This window comes from Vipera ursinii (genome assembly GCF_947247035.1).
Source record: "Vipera ursinii genome assembly, chromosome: 1".
NCBI classification, from domain to species: Eukaryota; Metazoa; Chordata; class Lepidosauria; order Squamata; family Viperidae; genus Vipera; species Vipera ursinii.
The window spans coordinates 313,401,363-313,419,060 of record NC_139512.1 but is presented as its reverse complement, the minus strand read 5'-3'; the positions used below and the strand labels follow the sequence as shown (position 1 = coordinate 313,419,060).

Below are 17,698 nucleotides of genomic sequence, written 5' to 3'. Positions count from 1 at the left end.
TCTTATTTTGAGAAGGGAATAGGGACATAAAATCCCATTTAGCACATGTCATCTGGAAAAGTGAACAAGAACATTACTGTTATGGTTTAAGCCTTACAACAGTAATGAAATGAGCTTTTCCCATTCATGGGCTTTCCTTATGGCATAACTTATTAAAAATGCCACACTTGGGCCCTTTGCTAATTAACTTGTGGAAAAGGTGAGGAAGAGAGAGATTTTTAGATGAATACTTATGAGGCAGGAATAGAAGTAAGAAGTAGTTACTAGTTAATATTGTTAACCAACAAAACAAAACAGAAGCAAGGTGAGCATTCTATAACCTTCCTGAGATTTCTGAATTACAGTTGATTGTCCTTCATGAAAAGAAAAGAAAAATTGCAAAGAGGCTCTTCATAAAGACTCAGATACAGGAAATTTGTGTATCAAAGTTGGGTTACCATTAAATCTCAATGCAGGGCAGGATTATGAAAAGTTTAAGGCAACTCAATCATAGTTTCACATCTGCAACTTTGCCCTTCAGCAAAGAGGACCTCTGCATTTTGGGACCAAAATTTATGTTTTTATTGTCCGCAGTCTGAAGACTTTGTCTCATGCTGTATCCATGACCAGAATCTAAAGTTGCCTCATATCGACTATAATCCATGACCAGAATATCTCCTATCAGAAAATTGAGTTGAAGGACAGTTATAGAAACCCAAGCAGTGTGTAAAAAAAAACCCACCTATCATAGTGAATTGTAAGCTGTCACCATTGCTTTAGAGGGATTTGGCACCACTCAAGATAGATTACATTGTTCTTGGTGTTTAGCTGCAGTCTAAAGGAAAGATGGATCTGGGGAATTACAAAAAGCAGTTCTGTAGGCCAAATGTGGAAAAAAACAGTAGATGGAGGGCAGAGGAGACAGGGTCTGTTTTACTTTAGGTAGAGAGTTATTTGAAATGTATGTCTTTCTCCAACCTAGGCAATTACAATTTATTTTTCAAAGCCACTTCCCCATCAACTATCAAGGGGGAACCTTGTTTATCTGAGCTACTGGAGAGGACCACTAAATTATGCATCTGTTTCTATAAATAATGATAGACACAGAGTTAAAGTTCCATTAAAGAAATAACTCTCAGCCCTAGCAGTTCCTATCCATAAAAACCATGGTGAAACATTGCTCGTGTTCAGGATATAACAGAAAAATATCTTTTAGAGATCTTTACTGATGATGTTTGGATGTATAATTCAGACCGTATATGCTGATTTTTCAGACAGCTTTGCCCCTTTTCTTCCTCTCCACTTCAGTAATAGATTAGATTCTCTGCATTGATGAAACTGCTATGTCTCAAGGACAGCACCTTAAAATAAAGACTAGGCAATGCAATTTGGCAATTGTGCTTCAACAGACATAGCTCCAAAGTTAGGATGGGCTAGTGCAATATATGCAGACCTTCAAAAGGCAGCACTTCTCTGAATAGATGAAATGTATTGTCACTATGAGATAGTCTTGGCAGAAGAAAGTTCATCAGTAACCAGTAGATTTTTAAATTTGCCTGAAAAAAGGCATTTTCTGTTTCTTCATCAATGAAAAGAGACTGCAATTATTAGTGCACTGAAGAGACATTTAGGTAAGTCATTCACTATCCTTCTTTGCTTTATCACAAAGTTCTTTTTTTGCATTTAGGACAGGACCGTAATCTGAGTTTTCTTCCTTAGTAAAATAAGCCCCAGACGTGCCCTCAATTGTTGTAGTGATGTAAGGACATGGAAAACAACAGACTTCTGCCCAGCTTCCAAAAATGTTTGGTTATGGGAGGGGGGGTGTTGAATGGTGGAGCTTTTAAAAATAACCAGAAAAAAAGAAGTTTCACTGTTGTGTCTTCATCTGTGAATGACTGCTCAAATTCTCTTGAGTCTCTTTGTGAGTCATAAGGGCCTTTGCCTTCCTCAGAATTAAAGTGCATGGCATTCTGCAAGCTCTTTTTAGCTGGGATCGTGTAAACTGCTTACGGCGTTTTCTGTAGAGAAAAAGAAAATAGACAAATGGAGGGATAAGTCATTTATTAAGAATAACTACATAATCCTTATGTCTGTAAGAGGAATGTTAATGATCGATGGAGGGCTCAGAGGAAATATATTATAAAGGAAATTGACTGATAGTGAAATCCTGTATGTTTCTATGCAGCACTAAGCCCTATCAGAATCAGAGAGTTTATTCCCAGAAAGACTTCTTCATTTCCCAAAGTTTGATTCAATTCACAATATCAGGATGAGCCTTGGTGGAGCAGTGGGCTAATGCCTCCTTAAGTAACACCAGCTGCCTGCAATTATTGCAGGTTCGAGTCCCACCAGGCTCAAGGTTGACTCAGCCTTCCATCCTTCCGAGGTAGGTAAAATGAAGACCCAGATTGTTGGGGGCAATAAGCTGACTTTGTAATAATGCCGCTTGGGGTGTGTGTGTGTGAAAGCCCTAATAAGCAGGCATATACATAGAATAAAGGCTATTGCTAAGCACATTTGATTTGTGCTTAGATTGTAAGCCACCCTGAATCTTCGGAGAAGGGCGGGATATAAATGGGATTAAAAAAAACACTTCCCCCAAGGTTACTAGTTAGGATTAGTATGTGCTACTATCAGAATTGCAGGTGTTGTGCTGCTGAATTTACTACTGAAGACCACAAGCAGGAAGATGCTACTTTTATTCAAATAAACATCTATATCTAGTTGGCCCACAGTGGAAACAAAATACTGAATTGGACAGATATTTTGTTAGGTCCAGCAATGCTTTTCTTAGGTTTATAAGATTTATAAGAAAACTATCTATAATAGTTGTATGATATTTGAGTTTGCAATACAGTATAATGCTTCCATACTGGCATCATACTTCTAATTGACATGGAACTTTTCCAAATGATTGAAAATTTCCATAGATATAACTTTTTTCATTGCCAGAATTAACTGAATTAATTAAATTAATTTAGATTAACCAATTAACTAAAACCAAAATCCCAAAGTAGGTAAAGAAATTAACTTTTTGAGGAATCCTTTTGGAAGAAAAAAGTTGAAATCTTTGTATAAATAATGTGACATGTTTTAAATACCTCAATTTTTACAGTTCCGTAAATATGATATATGTCTGAAACCAATGCCTAACTCACACCTATCTTGGATATAAGAATACATAAAAACCCTAAAATTGGTGATTTGTTAAATTGCATCATATTAATATCTCAAAATTTCAGAAAATATCCATTACTTATGCCCAAATTCGAATAGTCCACCACATAAAATCACAGTTGAACTCGATAGTTTAAAATTTGACATAAATTTTAGAAGACTCCCTTATAAATGGATTCATCATCAAGCTATACCATGGATTGTTTTATCCATAGTTTGTTAAACAAACACACTGGCTATCTTCACATTTCAGGCAAAACCAAAATGTATTTTTGTTCAGAAAGAAGTACAAATTCTCTCATTGTAAGTTTTGGGGCACTGCCATTATATGCATGTCTGGTTGGATTGCTACAATAAGTTATTGTGTCAAATTCTGGACTAGTATGTAAGGTAAACCAAACCCATACAGCCATGGAGAAGGTGAGTATTAACTTTAACTGAGACTGTCTTATTGTAAACTACTATTTCCAGGTTAACTATTATTTTATTTAATAAATTGATCTGACCGCCAATCTTACATGTGTGACTGGGTGGCTAACAATTTAAAAAAAAAAACAGAATAAAAATACAACCAATAATTAGAACCAAATAATTTAAAATAGCAAAAAGCAGCTTTGTCATATGAGGAATAAAATCCAGACAACTGTGAGGCAGTTTACAAGTCTAGTTCAGACAGTCCTTCAAGAAAAAGGTACAATGATATATGGAAATTCAGAGATGCTGAAAAAAAGATATTACTTCCCTACAGAATTCACTGGCAAGGGCTGGCAGCAGAGAACACACCTTCCAGTCACTGTCATGTCAGTCCACATGACTGCTGTTCATCTAGCCATCAAGGAAGAAGCTAGAGATACAACTAAGACTTGCTGAAATTGTTGTGGTGCCAAGACTTTTGAATACCATGAAAGGTCATGATAGGATATGAGCAGGTATTCCGCATCTCCCAGATGGCAGCTCGTTATCCAATTAATGCAATTATGCTCCATCAGCCTCATGAGTAAGGAGATATGATTTGAGTTATGTTGTTCAAACAGTGCCATCTTTGTAATGAGGAAATACCATGGGATTATTCTGTGTTTAGCCTGCATAAGATTGTGTATGCTGTAGTCAGTCTTCCAATTTAAGCCACGAAAAATTGTGAGGTGGGGCATTAATACTTTCTGTATATAATCTGATTTATGGTTTAGTTGATTGAATTTGCTAAATAAATCTTTGGTCAATAAAGCTTTCAGTGGGCCACTTATACCTCTACACTCCATATATCTTATTAACTACAACATGAAGATATCCAACTCATCATTTGTAAAGGTCAGGTCCACATGATGCAGCCTCCCTCCTTCTCAGTATTCACTAAATTTAACTTTTCCAACTTTCAGTGCTATCCTGATTTGATTCTTGATGTACAAACTGATGTTCATCCCTCATTCATTGTTAAAGTGATCAGGGGCTGATGTTTGCCAGGTTCTTATGCCCTGTCAATGCAGCAGTGAGAACACCCCCTCATCCTGAGACCTGGTAATGCTTTGGCTGCAGGAGACACCAGACACAATTCATTTATATAGCAATATCTGCCTGCATAGTACCTGAGCCACACCTGCAATTCAGACATTACTCAGACTCCTTACATATGCTGGAATACGGTCTTATGGGAGAGCAGTAGACCTTGCTATTTCTCCATAATATTATGTTTTATTATTTTCCTTTCATTTCTTTCTCAGGAACTGGCTGGGAAATTCTGGGAGTTGAAGTACACGTATTTGAAAGATGCTAAGTTTGGCAACACACTGGTCTAGAGTATTAGGTACCTCACCTAGTTTAGATTATCTGTCTATTTGATCAGCTTTGACACTTATCTGCTCATCTAAATTATTAATAAAAAAATTTGAAGAGTATTAATCTGACATTCCAACCCTGCAACATCTTTTTAGTAACCTTGCTAGTTTTTGGGGAAGAAACACTGATGAGCATTCTATGTTGTTTTGCAGGGTATGGTCAAAGAAGTCAAGATGGCATCTACAATTGTGTATAATCTAAGCCCCATACATTTTTATGCATCAATACACAAAAACAGATTTTGATTACACTTCCATGACCTCCATCATGATTTTTTTTAATCATATCCTGCAGACACCCATGCTCTGAAGAGTTCTTAAATTGTTCTTAAATTGATCAGATTGGATCCTGCAGTTCTTAAATTGTCTGTTGCTCCATCTAAACCACATGCTACTCTGCCTATACTTACAAGCTTGGTAGTGTCATAAGGAATTCTGTTATAAGCATGCACAAATTCACTAATATTTGAACATAAATGAGCCAAATAAAAATTGGATGCTAACATACATATGTGGTTTTTTTTTACAATGACAAAAATGTGCCAAGCTATGCCACCCACTTTTCTCCACTCCTGCAATGTTCAATCTTCTAATATATCTTTGGGGGGGGGGGACCTGCACTTCTACCTTCCAGGGCAAAAGTTAACATTGGTATGTACCATGATGGTACAATTACAATTTTGCCCATTATTTGTTTATGTCACACAATTTAAATCACACTATTGTGTGATACTATTGTGTGGTACTATTGTGACTTTTTTGGCCAAATAGTGTAAACATCTCTGCATGTATATATTTTTGAGCCCTTTAAATTAGATTTTCATTAACAGAGGATGATTATCTGTAGGATATTAGGATTCCCTACTTTGTGGTTAGACAGCTTGACAAAGTATTGTTATAGTTTTGAATGACAAAGAAGAAGAAAGATAAAGACTGTAGCTCATTTTCTCTTTGAAATATATTTTTATCAAAAAGGCAATAATTGGGGACAGCACTGGTAACTGTCTAGGAAGTTCAATTTCCCGTTGCTTTATCCTATTTTAAATATGGATTTTACAGTGGCAATTAATTCAGTGTGGTTAAGAGTAAAACATATTATTTGGTGCTCGTATGAGAAGCCACTTTTGAAGAGGGGGGATCACATGTTGCCCCTTCTAGTTGCTTTGAGAATTCTTGAAGTGTGTAGAGGACAAGGAACTGCCAGATTCTCATGGATTTAATTAGATACTTTTCAGAGATCCGTGTATGAGGAGACCATGCAGCCTTGGGTATAGATAGACAGGTTCATGTGCTTGAACACGTAAAGCACATTTGTTTGGTATTAAAAGATACAACACTAGTCTGGGGAAAGAGAGTGTCCTAAGAAAAAAGTTACCTGAGCCGGGATAGGTGGCAAACAAATCTAACAAACAAATAGTATTCTTTCGAGCTACTCGGTACATGGAACCACTATCCATGCACATCACTACTGCCTTAGTTGTCTTTTTTATAGCAATAGCATTTAGATTTATGTATCACTTCATAGTACTTTACAGCCCTAAGTGGTTTACAGAGTCAGCATATTGCCCCCAACAATTTGGGTCCTCATTATATACATGTGCCATGGAATTCTCAGTCTTCCATCCTTCTTAAGACGGTAAAATGATGACCCAGATTGTTGACTCTGTAAACCACTTAGAGAGGGCTACAAAACTAATAATAACTATTGCTATTCCTACATGCAGAAGCTAGAGCAACAAACAATTTTTACAACAACATATATATTCATTATGCAAGAGGAATATATAGAAAGTGTAAGCAATATATTGATATTGCTAATTATTACAAATCAATAGTACAATCTTATGATGTTTACTAATCAGTTTGGGGTCTTAATGGGAATTATTCTCATTCTTTAAGGATTGTAGTTAAAGCTCCCCCCCCCTTCGGAAAAATGTACTTTCTGAGATCAGAGTAACTTCCCTGTTGCTTAATTTTACAAAAGATGTTAAAACCTGGATTTTTAAAGGAACACTAGGAGTGATGCTGCTATGGGCAATGCACCTTGATCATAGGTTTTTCCTTGGTGCTTGATTGTTCCTCAGATCGCAAAGGATTTGTAACTGCAATTGTAACTACATTGTTATGGCAGTTCATTTGTATTGTTAGTGCAAGAGAGCAGTGTAATCTCTCAGAATCTTTACGGATTAGAACAGCATATAAATCCTATGAATAAATGAGCTAAAAACAAGGGAGAATAATTATCAGCTTTGGTTTTCTCACATATTGTCATATTTAAAATCCCAAACACCTTGTACTAAAGAATGAATTAGGCTTTACAGTTTATCCCATTTACAAGGACATTCATACATTTCAATACAAATTCTTAGCAAAACACATTTTTGTCAACTGCTGTATTTTTCTTCCTTTTTGGCTTGAAATGCTAGAGAGTTAGCCTGGTATATATCACAATATGGATTTTGGCTGTTCTTTTCCTATCATAGTCACCATGCTTATACTTTTTCCCCCCAAGATACTAGTAACTAGAGATCCATGCATATAATCAGGCATCAAAATGGAAGAAGGGAGAAGTCAATAGTCAGGATAATAGTAATGGTGAGGCATTTCTCCAAATAATCATAAGTTGCAAATTGGACTAACCCCAAAGTGACTTGCTGTTCCTACAGCTCTGGACTGAGGCCACAAAGCAGACACAATGCATTTTATGCATCCTAGAAATGACTAACCAACATGCTGTAGGAATCTGAACCATCTTCTCATCCATTTAACTCAATGTTATATATTTTGCTTGGCAGTGGCTCACCAGTGAATTTTTGTCAGACCTATTTGGAGATGGCAAACTAAGGGTCCCAGACTTATCGATGGCCTTGCCCAACATTAGATCCTGTGAAATTTTAAGAAGTAAGCAGTTCATTAGTTTTGCTGCTAGCATCTTCTGTTTAACACTGAATGACATTCTGAACTCCAGGGACCATTATTTTACCTGTAAATCTGAAAAGCAGTTTGAAGTTTGAGACAGTCTAAGAGATGTCACTAGGCACACATTTAATGCTGTCCCATAAATTCTTGATAGTGTTTCATTCTTGTAGAGTGGTGCAAACATGATTTTGCATGGAAGGAATAGGAATACTAAAGCAAATTCCTTGGAGGTATTATTTGTTCTACTGTGATATTATTATGGTTGACAACCTGCAATTTATGATATTCAAGAGCAAGCAAACACACAGGGGACTAGTTCCATGGCCACAGCATCATTCTAACTATCACAACCACTGATATAAATAGATAAGAAGCTACTTCATTATTATCAGTGGATGTTTTTCCGCCCTTGATGATCTTCAACAGATCTAGGAGAATATTTATGGTGGGAAATTGCTGTCTGTCTTAAAAATGACATCAATTTAAAAACAGACTATCCTTTCTTTGAAAATCTTAAGGTTCCTGTGGTATATTAAACAAACAAACAAATAAATAAGACATTTTTTTAAAGCAGGGGAGACGGAGTCAAAGAAAGAAATGGGTTTATTTTTTTAGCATAAATTTGTTTGTATTGTATTTTAATCTTAGCTAAATGCTGGAGGAAAAATCTATGCCAAAAGTTCGATCAAGCTTTGAGCCAGTTCTGTTCCTTATGTCTTTTATCTTATCCTTCATTTTTGATCATGTATCATTTGAGCCTCTGAACTTCTTATAGTCTCAACAACTTTTAAAGTTTAAAAATGTCCTGCTCATCTATAGGACTCTATACTTTCTCACTTGGTTCCCTGGTTGCTAGACTATTGTAATGAAATAAACTAGCCCACTCTAGCTGAGGTTGCTGCTAAACAAGAGATCTCTGCTGTGAATGAAAGGACTCTATATAAAGCTTTAAACTAAAAACTATTTATTTTCTACATGTTACTGCTTCTTTCATAGGCTCCCTAATACATAAACCTGTGTTGTTGTCCCCATAACTACCATGCCCATTAGTTATGCTGTAATAATCCATGAGGAAGAATGAAGAGTATTATTTCACAAATCTTCACAACAAGGAACAATGGACACATTTTATATTCTGGAATGATGAAATGTGACTCTTTAAATTCTTTTAAAACCAGGGGGAGCTGCAGAAAGGAGATTAAAAACAAATCAAGATGGTGACCGTGATTGTGTGAGCAAAACCATGCCTATTTTATGTGATACCTGTAACAAAGACATGGACTTTGATCACATGATGTCAGCCCTAAGATGCAGACTACATCAAGAAATAGGCTCCAGGGATGACTAAAATAATTTTTATTTAGATTGGTTATAATAACTTAATCTTGCAAGCCTGCGGGTGCTTCCTCTCCTCTCTTTCTCTTATTTTGATGTGAATTAGGGGGGGGGGGGCAGGGATGTCTATTTGTAATGTTTTTGTAATCACCTCCCATCCTTGAGATTCAAGTAATGTTTCCCATACTTTCTATACGTGACCATGATAACCATCATGTCTATTTGATACGCAAACCCATATATACAACCTGTGGACGTCCCATACACAATTAATTTTTAGACTATTTGGCTCTGCAGGACAATCTGTATTATGCTAAATTCAAATCTGAAATCCAGAGAGCTGTAAAAGAGATACAGTATAGCCAGTTTAGTCTGGTAGTTAATGCACTAAGCTAGAACCTAGGAGACAGTGAGTTGCAGTCCCAAATTAGGCACAAAGCCAGCAGGGTGAACTTACATCGGTCACACTCTGTCAGCCCTGGGAAGCAGGCAATGGCAAACAACTTCTGAAAAATCTTGCCAAGAAAACTGCAGAGAGACTAGTCCACACAGTTGCCAGTAGTCAACAATGAGTTGATCGCACCAAAAATAAATAAACAAAAGTAGAAGAGATACTGCAGACTATTTAGAAACAGGAATCAGATTTAAAGCATTTACCCGACTTATTATTCATAAAATGCTAGTTCATTATATTGGTCAATTTATTCCAGTGTGACACTGAATCAAAGGCCAAAGTACATAAACCAGTGAAGTGCTGAGCTTATTTCTTGTTATTTGCTGGTTTCAATGGATCTGTGGGTATTGCAGGACAAAGGTGGATAACAAGGAAGAGGATGAGGGTTTCGGTGGATGATGAAACTAATAAGCTTGTCAACCCTTTTAAATACGCAGTTTTTTCCACCCCCACAAAGCTTTATTTTGCAAACCTTTATGACGTGCAAGAACACTATGTTTTCTAGATAATGATCCAAGAACTCTGAAGTATTTAGAGATTATTTATTATACAAAAATATACCATGAATAAAGTAGCTTTCCTAGAAATCTTAGGGCAAGCACTGCATAGAAAATCCAGAAATACAATAACCATAGAATTGAGTCCACTGTTCCTTCCGCCCCTTTCTTTTTACTTTCATGGATTAGTGAAATAGTAGATATCGCCCTTGATTAATAGCATAGAATGATTAAGGGAAAAAGCTTGAAGAATCAATCCAATTTAGGAATAGCTGTAGGTAGGGCATTGAGAAAAGTATACTTCCCTCTTCAATTTATTATTTCAGATTTATTTTTAACTATCAGAGCCGTCTTCTGCACAGAGAAAAGATAAATTCTAAAAAAATATATTTGTAGAATAAATTATAAAGAGAATGGAGGAAATACTTGTTTGGATTCAGAACTAGGCAGACTTGGAACTGTTTAAAATTTGGAGTGGAAGATATAAGGAAATCTTAGGGTTCCAGGCTAGACTAGGAAGTCAGAAAATACCCAGGAAGATGGCAGTGGCAAATCCCTTCCGAATGGTTGCCAAGAAACACGTCCATGAAATCATCTAGAATTGAACACAACTCAAAGGAGGCATTCTTTATTACTCTTACTAATTCCCTTTCCCATAAATTGCAACTGCAAACATTAATATGAGACATTTTGGAGGACCTCAGTTACTATATAAATTTTCCTGTCCTTCATTTTTTTATGTGCCAAATTTTACTAGAGATTTAATGCCTATTTTTTTAACGTTCACTCTGAACACAGTTTATCATCTAGTTTCTTGGTACTTTATTACAGCTTTGTGTACATGTGTGTTTTGCCTTTGTTTTTGGCACTGCAAATATTGCCTGACTGCAAAATAACCGTAACTCAATGTTTTCATCTTCCACAAAATTACTGCCATGGTTTTAAAACCTTAAAAAGAATGGATTTTTGCCCCCCAAATATCCCTTTTAAAAGACTGATGTTTTTGAAGCAGTACAAGCAATGAAGATATAAATAAATGAAATTATCTGATTGTTTTCTTACCAGACTAAATATTTGAATCTTTCAGACTGAAGACACAGTCCACTATCAGGATAATACAGATTCCTCCAGTATCCTTCATGGTGAAATAACCAGATGAATCAGCCCATATATAGAAGATTGTTAAGCATTTTAAGGAAGGAAGTACTACAGTTTTAATCAATGTCACTAGAAGTACTGTATGTTCACTTAATCAGGGGAAATGTTTATGACAGATAGATTTGAAAGAGCAGTAAAAGTAATTTGCACACTTACACACTCTAAAGCTTCTCAGTGGAGCAAGGCTGTGCAGATGGGTACTAATGGAAAAGGAAAGGAAAGGGTATCTTTTCACCTTAATTCTGAATTTTTCTCTCCAAGATCTGAATGACATTTCCAACTTGAATGCTCCTTTTGGAGGAGGAAAAATATTGGAACTTTTTGTGTGTACAAGTGGGTATAATCTTTACAACTCTGATTGTCTTATTGAATAATTCTGAGTATATCTGGTTCTTGAGAGACACTCACATAAATATATGCATCTGGATGTGCACTCACAGAACAATACACAATGTGTTTTCAAAGGCATTATTTATCAAATACCAATGAATTTAAAATAATGTTAATGCAATACAATATTTTCTTTCACTGTCTGTACTGCTGAAGACTAATGGAACTGAGAGTTGGGATCCTGATATGCAATTCTATATAGGTTTCTTTTCAGAAACACAAGCTTCACTGAATTGAATGGGATTTATTCCCAGAATAGTTAGTTTAGGGCTGTAGATTATAATATTCTGATCTAGACCATGGATGAGGTAACCACGGCAAACTTCCTAATATCAAATGCAGATAAATCTCGTTTCCTACTGAAATGATAGCAATATATCTTCCCCCCACCCCAGTGAGTAGTTCAAGAATAACTACAGCAAGATTAAGTAATGTTTCAAAAAATTCCTTAAAAGAATCCTTTGCAAAGGGTGGGGATCAAATATTGTAGATAAAAGTAGAATTACTTCTAAAGAGTATAAAGTAGAATTATATACTGAGAAGGCAATGATTTGGAGACAAAAGCTGTTTTTAAGAACATTTTATATTAAGTATTTCTCTAATGTGATATCATTGTTGCCACTCTTACTAACATCAAAAGGTATGATCAACAGATTTATATGAAACGGAAGATCATGCTGGCACTATAGTGAATATGTTCACAATAGAGTTGACACTTACCGTGAGAAGATTTCTAACTGCTTCCGCACTGAAATGAAACAAGCATTGAGTCATTCAAAAGTTGTTCTAGGCATATTTTTATTGGGCCATTGAAGGAAAGTCTACTGAAATAACCATTGGATTTATATAGTACTGTGCTAATTGTGTGTATAAGGATGATTAAAACTATAAAATATTAAGAATGATGCCTCTAATAGTACATGTGACTGTAGCCATCTTCAAGCATTTTCTTATGAACACATGAAAACTCTAAAAGAATTCATGGATTGAGTTCTGTCCCCTTTATAAAGTTCAGAATCTCAGTAGCGCTCCTGATTTGATATATGATGGGCTCAGATCTGAAGAAACTTGCTGAACACAGCAGCTTAAAAGATCTACCAAATCAGAGAGAGTGCAATCAAGTGATGTTAAAAAAAACTTCCTTCAAGAGATACATGCCTCCAAACATGGAAAATATTTTTTTTCACATTTTTGTATCCCATTTTCTAATTTCATGATTTTACATCATTAAAAACAACAGTCAATAAAATGTTCAGCTTGTTCTCAACAATGTTCGCTACTGCCTTATTTCTGCATTTGCTCAGCTTTCATACATTATTAATCCAAACTTCTGCTCCTCAAAAAAAAAATACACATAAATTTTGCATGCCCTTAAACATTCACCAGAATTAATGGTGGGATGATGGACACCTTTCCACTAAAGTCCTGGAAAGTGATGAATGCAAGGAGCAGCTAATTTTTCAGGACCTAGAAACAACTGTGAAGAGAATACAAGCAAATCCTAGTTTGAATGTAGTGAAGCAAGAAGGAGAAAAAAAGTTTCTTTAAGCATACGTGGATATAAGTTTAGGATGCTTCTCATAAATAAATGTATAAAACTGTAAGTAGTCTAATATGATTGAAACTGGTGTGAAACCTTACAGGGGTAGCTATTTGGCATTCTTTAAGGGGTTTTCAGAATGTGTTAGGAGTAGACATGACTACTGAACTTGGAATCCAATCAGCTGGAGATCAACAGGTTGCTTATTCTCATGTATGGGCATACACAGTAAGTTCAATATCAACTAGTCTCTATGAGATCAGAACCTTTCTTAGGCCTGTAACTAGATTCATAATTTTGGTATGAATTATCACTACTTACACAGTTACACATTTTTTCCAAAATAATATAATATAAATTCTTCAACATAAAAATCTTTCTGTCCCTAAATATATTCCAAGAAATATTATTACTTTTCTTTCAGTGCTTTTTATGGCCAAAAGATAACTCTTTGAATGCTGCTGTTGTAATAAACGTACTGTGACTATTTGAATGTTTAACAAAATGAGATGGGGAAAAACCCTGCAGTCCTTTATAAAATAAATATTGTATATAATCTCCAACACATTTCAGTCAAAATCTTCCTTAGGAACTCTAAATATGATTTCATAAATATACCCTTCACATTTATTGTATAATTCCCAAAAAGTAATATCATAAAACAAAGGCATTTTTAAAAATGTACCTATTGCTTACAGCCAAGCTCTTATGTGAATTTCTTTATAATCTATTTTATTTTTGAATTAATATTGCAATTTTTATCCTATCTCTCTGCATGTTTGTTCTGAGAAGTTAATACTTGAAGGAAACTGGATTTCCACCAAATGTACTTTCATATTACACTGTGCAATTTTGTTCTCTTTTTGTATAGTACTTTGGGGAGGCATGATTTTTGCTTTTAATCATGTTTGAGAGAAAAAGATTGATTTTGCACTAGTGCTTCCTGAAGTAAATACATAACGTGTGAATTATGCATGGCTTTTGGTATGCATACCAAAAGTCAATGGACCAAAGTCAGTTAGGCAGATGTACATGAATAAATATTACAGTAGAAAATCTGCCTTTATATGCTGTTATGTTTGCTAGTGATATAACCTCACTATAACACAAAGGTATCCACAGCAAATACGATTGCTATTTAGCACACAAAGCCACTCTTATTTTTTTTAATTCCTAAAAATATTATATCACTCTCTTACTTCAACTCTCATTTGAATTAGTTTTTGATTTCCTGCTAATGTCAAGGTTATCTTTTTTTCCCTTTCTTTTAATTTTCACACCCTTAAAAAAATTCTTAGAGAGGCAGGGAAATTGGGAGGTTTTCCCTTTATTTTTCAATTCATTGCTTAACTCATTTAATTGAAACAGATTTGGTCAAAATTAATATGTATAGTCCTGTCTTTATCAGTCACTTTCTGCCTACTATGGATTTTATGAGCTCAGGCCCAGTAAGTTAAAGATGAAAAATGGGGGTCTTTCTTTTCCACAATAATGCAAATACTGGAAATGGTATATTTTTTTCTTCTATTCTCATAAGTGAGGGATCATCATCACCTTTTCATTATCACTGTCATTTTGACAGTTGGCATTAAAGGGCAACCTATGAGATATTTATTAGTGAATCTTTCTCTCCACAAGGAAAGTCTGTGTCATTCTGCCTCACAGCTTCTAAGGCCATGCTAAAAACTGAGTCTATATTACAATTCTTTCATATGGGGACAGAAAGACTAAATCAAAGCTTTTTGTTGCAGCCCACACCAAACTGAGACATATTAAATAAATAAATAAATAAATAAATAAATAAATAAATAAATAAATAAATAAATAAATAAATAAATAAATAAATGTGTTCATGGCATCTTGAAGTCCTTACAAATATATAGAAATTAATAAATGGCTGTAAACCAGTACGCTACAGACTGAGAACTTACATTCTTAAAAACCACTTCTTCAGGTAAGTGTGCAGTATCTAGCCATATTTCAACTGCCAGCTACCATATTCTAACATATGTTTATTATAATTAATTCATGAATGTATCTATCTTAGGGGTCCCCAACCCCCAGTCCAGGGACCAATACCAGGCCGCAGCATGTCAGCAACTGGACCGCACAAAGAAGCAAAGCCTGTGATGCAGGCAAAGCCTGTGATGCAGGCAGCACACAAAACCACGCACCCTCCAGTCCACAGAAAAACCTCTCTCCTGGTGCCCAAAAAGTTGGAGACCCCTGATTTATGTGACTTGATTTATTTATTACATTGTTATATGGTACTGAATGCCTGACAGCCAACATATGAAACAATCACACTGCAAAATACTATTTAATGTTCAAACACCCCATGTCCAATTTTCAAGTACAGATTGCTTTCGCTACATTATAGCTGCAAATAAATATCAATAGATTAGTCATTGCTCCCACAGAGAGGGCTTCCTCAGGGTGCCACCGGTCAAAGAATGTCGACTGGTGGCCCCCAGGGGGAGGGCGTTCTCTGTGGGCGCGCCGGATTTATGGAACCATCTTCCAGTCAAGCTCCGGATGGCGCCTGACCTCCGCTCCTTCCGGCGCAATCTCAAAACCTACCTTTTCGAACAAGCTGGCCTGGCCTGATGGGATGGGGTTGGGTTTTATTAATCTGTTTTAATCTATTTTAATGTGTTTTAACTTATTCATGGGCATTTGTTTAATTGTTTTTAATTTTTGTATCTTGTTTTTTAATATGTATTGCCCTGTTCACCGCCCTGAGTCCTTCGGAAGAAGGGCGGTATACAAATAAAATAAATGAATAAATAAATAAATAAATAAATAAATAAATAAATAAATAAATATCAAGAAGTAGCTTAATATATTATTGATATAATACAAATTTCTAAATACGGTACATAAAGAGGTCCATAGTCATAGTTTTGCATGAGAAAATTATCTGTCAAGACTTTGGCCATCAAATGCAAATTCTTCTTCGGGTCTCTCTCTCACTCTCTCTCTCTCTCTCTCTCTCTCTCTCTCTCTCTCTCTCTCTGTGTGTGTGTGTGTGTGTGTGTGTGTGTGTGTGTGTGTGTGTGTTACCGGTATATAAGAATAGGTTGTGGTATTAAAAACATGACAATAATTAAAGAGATAAGTACACACAAAAGTGCCAATAAACTTCTGTACCAGACTAGATATAAAGACTGAACTGTCTGAACAAACAATCTGTATATCTAGAGGAATGGAGGAAGTTAATAGTGAGCTTTTTCTTCTTCATTCAATAGCTCCCCACCTTGCATAATCCTAGCCTGCTTTTATTTTTACTTTTTCTAATTCACAGAGTGGACTAGCCAGGAAGAATGATCTTTTAATTAAGAGAACAGCATCTGCAATATAAAAAGTGCATCTTTAAAAACTTTAAAATACCAATATGAAGCTTTAATAGCATCAAGGAAATATTTAAAATTATGATTATTTATGTAACACTTTTTAATGTTACAGCTTTTAAACATATATTTCTGAAGAATTTATGATAAACAAATGAAGCTGATTGGAAATCAACTAGTGGAGAATGATCATTAAACAGGAACTTTATATTTCAGTTTTGAATGTAAAATTTTTAAAATATATATTTTCCTGTCTGTCTCTAAATGTCTTAATTTTTAGGTGACCTTTTGATATCATCCAGCAGTTATCATTCAATCTTCATTAGTTTTATCTGATTCTTTCTCAACTAGTTGCCCAGTTTGACCTATAGCCTGATAGGAACAGGAAAAAAACAAAAAAAATAAAACCAAAGCTTCAGATGTCATAGCAAACAATGGCTCATTATCTGTGCTTTTGTTATGTATGGTTAAGTTGGAACAGCAATCAGATAAATAACAAGCATGTACACACACTCTCTCTCTCCTCATTGTGATTATTTCTAATGATTATTGGCTACTGTCAAACCCTCCTTCACTCTGAAGAATTGAGAATGTTATTTCAGTACATTAAGAAACAACACACAAAAAATAAAATATAAAGTTATATTACCTAAGCCTATAGGTTTGGGTGGATCAGAACTCTGGGAAATTTACAACAAATAAGGGATTCCAAATGTTGTCCTTCTGTCTCTGTATATTTGTCTATATGCACACACATGTCAGTGAGGCTGAAGTTTCAAAATCTTATTCCATGTGCCTTGTTGGCAAACTACTTTTGAATTGTTAAATGCAGCTTGTCATAATTCTGAACTTAATATGCTATTCTATTCCAGCAAGTTGAATAAGCATAACATTGCCCATTTCCTTTCCATGACCAAGGCACTTTTTGCCTGAATCCGTCATTTAAAATGGCCATACAGAAGAGAAAGAACAGAAATGTGGCAGTAGAGTCAACAGCTAAGGATGCTCCCTGTTCAAGGCAACAGGAAGAAGAAGAAGAAGAAGAAGAAGAAGAAGAAGAAGAA

The 17,698-nt window shown here is 35.3% G+C and overlaps 1 protein-coding gene across 1 annotated transcript in view; it reads right to left on the bottom strand.

Annotated features, from left to right (window-relative positions):
- Positions 1 to 1,849: 1,849 nt before the first annotated feature.
- The window catches only part of MTA3 (metastasis associated 1 family member 3), a gene marked incomplete at its 3' end in the record, with an annotated part of 136,863 nt that continues 121,014 nt past the window's right edge, over positions 1,850 to 17,698 (bottom strand). The window contains exon 19 of the mRNA XM_083348346.1: positions 1,850 to 2,000. Within this exon, the coding sequence (XP_083204472.1) occupies positions 1,850 to 2,000 (151 nt within the window). The remainder of the gene's footprint in view (positions 2,001 to 17,698) is intronic.